An 8,062-nucleotide genomic window follows, 5' to 3' on the forward strand; every position below is an offset into this window, starting at 1 on the left:
ACAAAGTGGTCTGGGCAAAATTACCAGTTTAACACTGCTAAAAATAGGAGGACAGCCCTCTCTATTGTCTCCTGCCTGCTCAGACATACTGTCATATTGAGACAGTGAAACCTTGTTCTAAACCAGCCACCAAAAGAGGCAATCCCATCATTCCTCATCATCCAAACCCACCCATAGATGCCCCGATCCCATCCTCACACTGGGATAACAAGACTGAGGAAATGACTCAGGGTAAAGTTGTTATTTTTTTCTCCTTGCTTAGCTTTAGTCACTTTCAGTTCCCTCTCTGGTTCATCACACAGCCTCAAACTCCTGTGGGGAAAACCAAGGCAGGAATGAACAACCAGGCAGAAACACCCATTTTGGCAGGATCAGCTTAAACTGCCTGCTGAAATAGAGTGAAAGCACAACAAAAATATCACACACTTGCTTAGCTCATTTTAAAGTTAAGGGCTCACCCACATTATGACACTAGAAAATAAGGACAGGTGTAACTTCATGATATCACACAGGCTCCCTTTACTCCAATGTAATCATAATTTCTAATGGTTATACTCTGCTCCAGACACACCTAACAGACAAAGCACGGCCACTCTCCATATTGTCACTATCTGTCCAAGTTTTGCTCTTTACTGAATCTGAACGCAAAATCACCTCTGCCTTGACCAAGCCTTCTGTTACTGAGCACAACTTTTACTGGCAAGCTACAATCAAAATGGGCCAGGCCATGCAATGATGAGTGTTTCTACGTTCAACAGATGCAACAAATAAAGCAGGAAGTGTACTACTCCATACATTACTCACCACCACCACTAGACAGGAACACCAGGTCTTTCTGGATGACAAAACCTAATACAAGTCCACACCTCATCACCATGTTATTTCAAACCCTGTAGTTGAATTGGACACCATAAAAAAACCCATAAGGGACTCTAAGTCAGTTACAACTTAATTTGTCCACATTCATGATGTGCAAATCCACACAGGTCCTCAATGTGAGGAAAAAAAAAAAAGTCAATTCACCATGAGAACAATTACATATTGGATGAGATTGCCCAGAGACATTTCCTACCTTACAGAAAATATTCAAGACTAGGCTTGACCATGCCCTGGATAACCTAATCTAAGGCCCTGTGTGCAACGGAAGCCGGGACCGGATGATGTCCAGAAGCCCTTTTTGACCTAAACTTCTCTATAATTTCACATTCCTACATTTAGCTTTCTCTCCCTTTTCCATTCTCCTTTCAAAATCCCATCTGAAGTCCAACTATCCTGTTTTGCTTCCAACCATTCTCTATTATAAGATGCATGAAATGCCAGCAGTAGGGTTAGAGATATATTCACTTCTATAGTTTTCTATGCGAGTACAACTCCTCACACCTACCCAAATGTAGAAACCTGTTTCTTTTCTTAAGACCTATTTATCAACACTACAAAATATTCTAAGCAAAATCATTTATTTTTCCTCATGCTTTCACATTCCTCAGACTGTTTGCATACAGAATGCAAAATTTCTACAAAAACATTTTAAAGAATTAAATGTTTAGAGTATAGCCCATTGATTGACACGTATCTTCAGGGAAGGAAATAAGATTCTTGCTGCAGTCTCCTATACTCAACAATTCTCTGAAAAAAAAGTTCTTAAAAATTCATAGCAGAATGAACATTTTGTGAAGAGAACTCTTGCACAGTTGTCCTAAATGAAAGCACCCCAATAAAATGTAAAATGAATTTTACAAAAAGGATTTACTAAAGAGATGTCAAAAAGATCCACCAAGTGTAGTACGCAGATTTCAAAGAAATGAAATATAATGGTTCGTTAACATCACTGTCACTCCATTCCTTGCATAATTTTTTTTTTTACCTGAAATACATCTGTGTAAATTCATTACTGTATTAGCTGCCTGTTATATTTGCATCGGTTTCATCACTTAAAGAAATGTTGTCTTACCATCTCTTCTTTTCCTGAAGTAAAACTCTCAGTGATCCATATTTATCATTGCCTTGAAGACTGCCCAATAGTTTGACATTTTCAAGAAAACAAGGAAGGCACGTACTACCATATGCCCTAATCAGGGAGGACAGCTTGCATTCTCTAAGCAATTAAATCTGTGTGGATCAGAGGTGCTCAGTAGTTTACCTGAAGTATAGCATATAGCATCCATAATTTTACTAAGACACAGATGTAACTGTTCTAAATGTACAAAACAAAAACATTTAATTCTCTTTAGTTTATGCTGACACCAGATTCTGTGGTTGCTCTTTTTAAGCAGCCATGATGTCCATTAGCAGGTTGAACAGTTTTGCAAGAATTCTGCATTAAGATGACTCAATAGTATAAATAATATAACTTACCAAGTTATGTGACTGGGGAAAAGCATATTTTGTGAGGACTTCAAATATATCTCTTCTACTGTGCCCTTCTTGTTTTAATGCAAACCGTAAATTTCTCATATCCTAAAACAGAGGCATTATCTTTTAAGAGAACCAAACTAGTAAGATAACTTTTAGCTGACATACAAGTGCTATATTATACACTAAACATGATTTAGAATCTGCTTGCAACACACCTCAAGTCATTGTGAACGTTCAGTTTTATTTCTTATCCCATAACATAGAAGAGAGCGTCAGAATTCTACAAATAAAGCAGTATCACATTCTGTGTGGTGCAAATGCTGCTTTGGCATAAAGCCATCAGAAATGACTGTGTCTGATACACTAAGAAGTCTCACAGGCTATTCAATGTTTGCTGGATGGGAGTTACTGTGTGTTTTCAAAATGAGAATTTGCCAATAATCTGTCTAGACTACATTGTCCCTAGCTATTTTCTCATCACTCACATCAAAAATAAGCAACCTGCACATTAACTACTAAATCAAATGTGTATACATACTACATTAACGAGTCAAATAAAGGATCCTCAATTATCCACTAGGAAGGAACTTCCCTATGACCATATTTTTTCATGGCAACAATTTTTTTGTGAGACTAAGGAAATAAGAGGTATCTGTTACATAAGCTTTTCACTGTCTTTACTTCTTACAAAACCCCTGTTTGAGGTGTTACTGAAAGATTTTAGAATTATGAGAAAATTTAGAAAAAATACTTTTACAACAAATAAAATAAGGAATAATGTCCTAAAACAAGACTACTGTGCAAAAGCTCTTGTCAGTTAGTGATTCGGAAAGGAAGACCAATAGCTCTCCTCACATGCAGAGAGAACAGTTAAAATAGCTCTTTATACAAGAGTTATTTCTCTGTCCAGTTCCAAAAGGCTCTTTTTAAGTTCAGCTGTAAGCAACACGTGTTTTTTTAATTCTTAAACACATAGGTAAGCAGTGAGAAAAAGAACCTCTAGATTTCATTTCCTATTGAATTATTGGAAAGTCTTACTTTACAGGTTATATCTAATCCATAAGAGTTCTCTCCTCTGCTTGAAGCTCCTCCCATTTTTTCAATCCTTGAAATTACACCCAGTGGAACATTCAATACCACAACTGGATCCTGCAAGGAAAGTTTAAAGGATTAATCTGAAAGGAAGACTCAAGCAAAATGTTCTTATGCATTCTAGAATAGAAAGTGGACAGTAAATATATATGGGAAGCAAAAGTGTTTCTGCATCTGACTGAGTCTCCCCTCCCAACATGTCATGAAGTCTGTACAGTCACTCTACAGACCTGAACATCATACAGTTTAACATGCAACAAAAATACCTCATGCCTAATACAGTATGCAGCAAAAGTGGCAACAACACCCCAAAAGATGCTTTCTAACTACATATTTCTGGTTGTCTCTGCTTGCTCAAACTGCTTTACTGATACACAGAATAAAGTAGAACAAAATGAAAGAGAGATTACTAGTAGAGTCAGCTGCAACCAGAAAAACCTCAGTTCAACAGTCTTAAAGCCCCCTTTTTTTTTTATTATTGTGAAACAGGTAGCAAGTGCATTTTCTTTGCTTTCATGTTGCTTCTTACTGAACACTCTACTACTCGCCTCACCCACATGAGGTTCTATTGATCAAAGTATTTTTCTTTTCCAACAGCTAGGACAATCAAAATCTTGGTTTACTGATAACCATTTTAAGAACTATTACATATCATTAGTTGCTGCCCTTGATCTATCACAGAGTAAGTGTAAAGGGAAGAGCTATTAAAAAAGCTCCAACAGATAAAAGATAAAGGTTATTCGTTCAGTGTCAGTGATTAAACTGTAATTTTACTAGGCAAAAATCACACTTTTACAACACATTTAACTTTAAAGAACTTCCATTTTTACACGGATTTCTCAGTGGCACAAAGGCAATTACTATTTAGTCATCACACAATTAAGATATGGTTATTACAAACATTACAGGCCATTTCAAGTAAAGCACCTCCCATGCAATTCCACAAGCATATGTGTGTCAAAACTAAAACAAATGAATTGGCCAGGAAATAAATCAAAGGCAGAGGGGCTGAAGGGAAGGGGATTTAAAACCAGCTCATCTCACAGAAGCAACTGTGGCATATTACTCACATTTTCCACACTTCTTAGATACAGCCTGTAGTTTGTGATGTACAATCTTCCTTTAACGGGGCCATTAAATGGACACATATAAATAACATCCTTGTCTGTAAGAAATGCAGCATTTCTTTAAGATTGCGAAAAGAAAAAAATCATAACTAAGGACAGCATCAGTTAAAAAGCAGCAAAATAAAGACAGTTGCACTCATAGGAGCCACTCCGAGATGAATGAATTAAGAAAGTAGTAAAACTGAATTTTGTCCACTGGAGTTATTAAGAAAAAGTGAAATTTTCATATACTAAACTTGCCCACATTAAATCAGTAGATCTCAGTAGCCTTCCCTAGTTACATTTGTGTTCTTCTCTCTCTCAGCACTACGTAGGAGAGGGCAGCACATAGAACAGTGAATAGATTTAAGTCCTCTCTGTGATTACTGAACTGGTCTACTCACTACCGCAGAAAGAAATACATTCTTCTATTTATATCATTACATCTTTCAGTGCTCTGTAACCAATTCTGCATTACAGTATGTAGTCCAAGTTGTAGAGTGTTTAGGGAACTTCACCATCCTGAAGAGAAACATTACATTTCAATTTGAGGTAATCAAATACAGCAGGGCCATCAGCACTGTTTCAGCAAGGACAGTAACAAAATGAGTACTAACACATACTACTCAAAAAAGAAAGATTTAAGCCCTTAACAGCATTGCTTCAGTTAAGTGAAGCACCACAAACAACCTATTTCTCCCTGTCCACTCATTTCTTTAGCCCAGTCTATTTATCTGCCTTCTACAACAAGAACCTTCCTTCCAGTGTGCTGCCCCAAAGCACAGACAATTTCATAAGGATTGTATAAAACACACATCTTAGTCCCACACTCTCTCCCTCATGCCTTCCCCACAACTTCCCTCATTAAAAACATAAGTACTTCCTCTGAATTACCACTTTGGTTTCACCTCAGACAATCTTGTTTACAAATTCATCTAACAAATCCCCAGGCAGGAAGGGGAAGGAAAAGCTTAACAAATAGAAGACAGAGCACTTTCAGCTGCATTCTGATACCTCAACACAATTTTCCATGAGTGGAAGGCTCCATTCCAAGAAGAGCTTCCAACAAGTAAGAAACTACTGCACATAATATATTCCTCTTCCTTATGCTACAACATGACTGTATATAAAGGTTAGCAAGTGCACAGCAGCTACGTGTGAGTCATGTTGTGTCAAGGAAGCACAGGATTGTACTTTGGGTAGTCAGAGTTTGGGCTAAGGTGCCAAGCCTCTATACAAGACATCAATATATAGCGCGTGCTACGTAGAGTTCTCTTGATTTTGGAAAGCTTGGAGGGGCTCTTGTCACTAGACATGGGCTAGTCTGTAGATATAATTATTGACACGACTTGCAATTTCTTTGTACTGGAGGGTCTATCATGTGTGGAAATCAAGATTTTAAAAACGTGAAGAGTTATTTGTGATAAGCAATAAAAAGTCCCTATCACAATTAAAAAAATTAATGACATTTTAGCATGACTTACTCCTGCCCCCAGCCCAAACCAGTCCAAATTATGACACAGTCCAGTAAGATACACGTATATGCCAGACTCCTAAACATACACTGCATTAGGCAGCTATACAGCTTCATACCTGTAACTCGAGTCTCTCCTGGCAGACGAGGTATTTCTTCATTTTGTTCCCAGTTAGTTCCATCTTTTAGAGTCTAAAGAAAGACAAGAACATCTATTTACAATTCCTTCAAGTTCCAGATTAAAAAAAATCATAAAGGTAATTTCTGCATGGGAAAGAACAGGTTTTTCCACAGTAGAAATTGGCAGACTGAACCAAAACAGGAACACATACCACTCTCCTAAACTGCAACTATTAAACATTTAAAGCTTGAACAGATCCAAAACATAAGCATGTTTCAGTCTTTCTCCTTCTAAAAGAATAGTTTGCTATACTTGCATTAAACTGGAATTAAATTTCTATACCATAGGTTCTCTGAAAATTTTGTGCATTTTATTTTCCAAGTATGCTGGGCTCTGAAGAACAAATCCACTGAAATCACTTAAGCACCACACTCACAACTATAACACACAAACTAGTCATCTGTGACTTTCCCACGTTCAGTAGTTTTTAAGAATGATTAATAGAAGATAATCTTTGTTTTTGAAGAAATGTTTAAAAAGCTAAATAAAACCTTAGTTTCCATTTCCTTGCATCAAAGTGCCAAAATTTTTCAAGAATGCCACTGAATGTTTTGATGTAGAAAGCAAGGATAAGACTAAGTATTTTAAGGAGACTGTCATAACTTGTGACACAGAGAATATTTTGCCCATCCACTCTGAAAGATGTTTAAATCAACTCAGTTAACTGCATGAGAATTCCAGCAATAAAAACAAGTATACACATTCAAGAAAAAAAAGCCATTCAAACCATAATTTTTTTCTCCAAAGATGGAAGATAATGATCTCTGGGACCTCTGACGTAAAAACCATTAAAAAAGTTACACTCACCCTTTTACTTGAGAAACTCTCCAGGGAGTTTGAATTATATTTAGGTGTTGATGATGAGGCCATACCGAGTATCTGGTGAGAAAGCACAAATTGGAGACTTAAGCTTCCTCCTGGACTACATACTATTTACAGGAGATATTTTAGACTTTAGAGGCCCACAGGTAGACATCAAGAGCTTCTGAGGAGGTTTTGCAAGTTACTATTAATTTAAAAAATTACACAATGCCTTGTAATTGAAGGTCACTATTTAAAAGCATCCAAATCTACGAAGAAATTCATTACTAGCTCCACGATTGGTTCTTATTATAAGAAATATTCTGACTCAAGCTGTATTTTGCAATTCAGTTGTTTGAATACTATTATTATTTCAATCAACAGATATTAGATTATTGTTTTAAGTGACAGGATACACTTACTATGAAATGCAACCTACTTGGAGCATTTGTATGAAGAGTCTTCATTTAGGAAAACAGGAACAAGCTATAAAGCTATAAAATTATTGCACAGCTCTTAAAATCACAAGCATGTCAATACACTCAAGTGTTTCAAGAAATTAAAAAAACAAACAACAAAGTAGGGAAGGAAAAAGCAGGAGTTCCACAGTACTTCTACATTTAAAAAACAATTCCCCATTTCCTGCAGTGGAGCTTCAGTGAGCACACCAGGAGGGGGAGCATCCAGCCTCCTGCTCTGAACAGCCTTGATATGTTTAAAGGAAAAGCTTTTTTTTTTTTTTTAATGGTATTGATTGAAGACAGAATTGCATGATAAAGGATTCATCTTCTTCATAATTTCCTGACATTGCACCAGGGATCTCTAGAACAAACACTGGGAAAATGCTCATACTTGGAGTTACTCTGACCAGTAACTTCCTACCAATTTATACTTCCCTTTTACTAGTCACATGCCCTTCAAGCCGATCTAACATCGCATCTATTCAGGGTTGCCACATCTTTTAAAAGTCACTTTTCTAGGGCTTGTTTACACTCACTTGTCTCATGGTTGGTGCAGCTTTAATTTACATTTCTGTGAACAATCTTGAAGAGT

At 36.8% G+C, this 8,062-nt stretch overlaps 1 protein-coding gene across 1 annotated transcript in view; it reads right to left on the bottom strand.

The window, feature by feature from the left end:
- Positions 1-7,082, bottom strand: part of MTM1 (myotubularin 1) — a 28,138-nt gene extending 21,056 nt beyond the window's left edge. The window contains exons 1-5 of the mRNA XM_010172433.1: positions 7,016-7,082; positions 6,147-6,219; positions 4,518-4,612; positions 3,394-3,504; positions 2,356-2,457 (exon numbers count right to left, since the gene is read on the bottom strand). Coding sequence (XP_010170735.1) covers positions 2,356-2,457; positions 3,394-3,504; positions 4,518-4,612; positions 6,147-6,219; positions 7,016-7,078 — 444 coding nt within the window. The 5' untranslated portion in view covers positions 7,079-7,082. The remainder of the gene's footprint in view (positions 1-2,355; positions 2,458-3,393; positions 3,505-4,517; positions 4,613-6,146; positions 6,220-7,015) is intronic.
- Positions 7,083-8,062: the final 980 nt, after the last annotated feature.

The sequence above is a fragment of the Antrostomus carolinensis genome, unplaced genomic scaffold, assembly GCF_000700745.2.
Source record: "Antrostomus carolinensis isolate BGI_N321 unplaced genomic scaffold, ASM70074v2 scaffold54817, whole genome shotgun sequence".
Classification (NCBI taxonomy): Eukaryota; Metazoa; Chordata; class Aves; order Caprimulgiformes; family Caprimulgidae; genus Antrostomus; species Antrostomus carolinensis.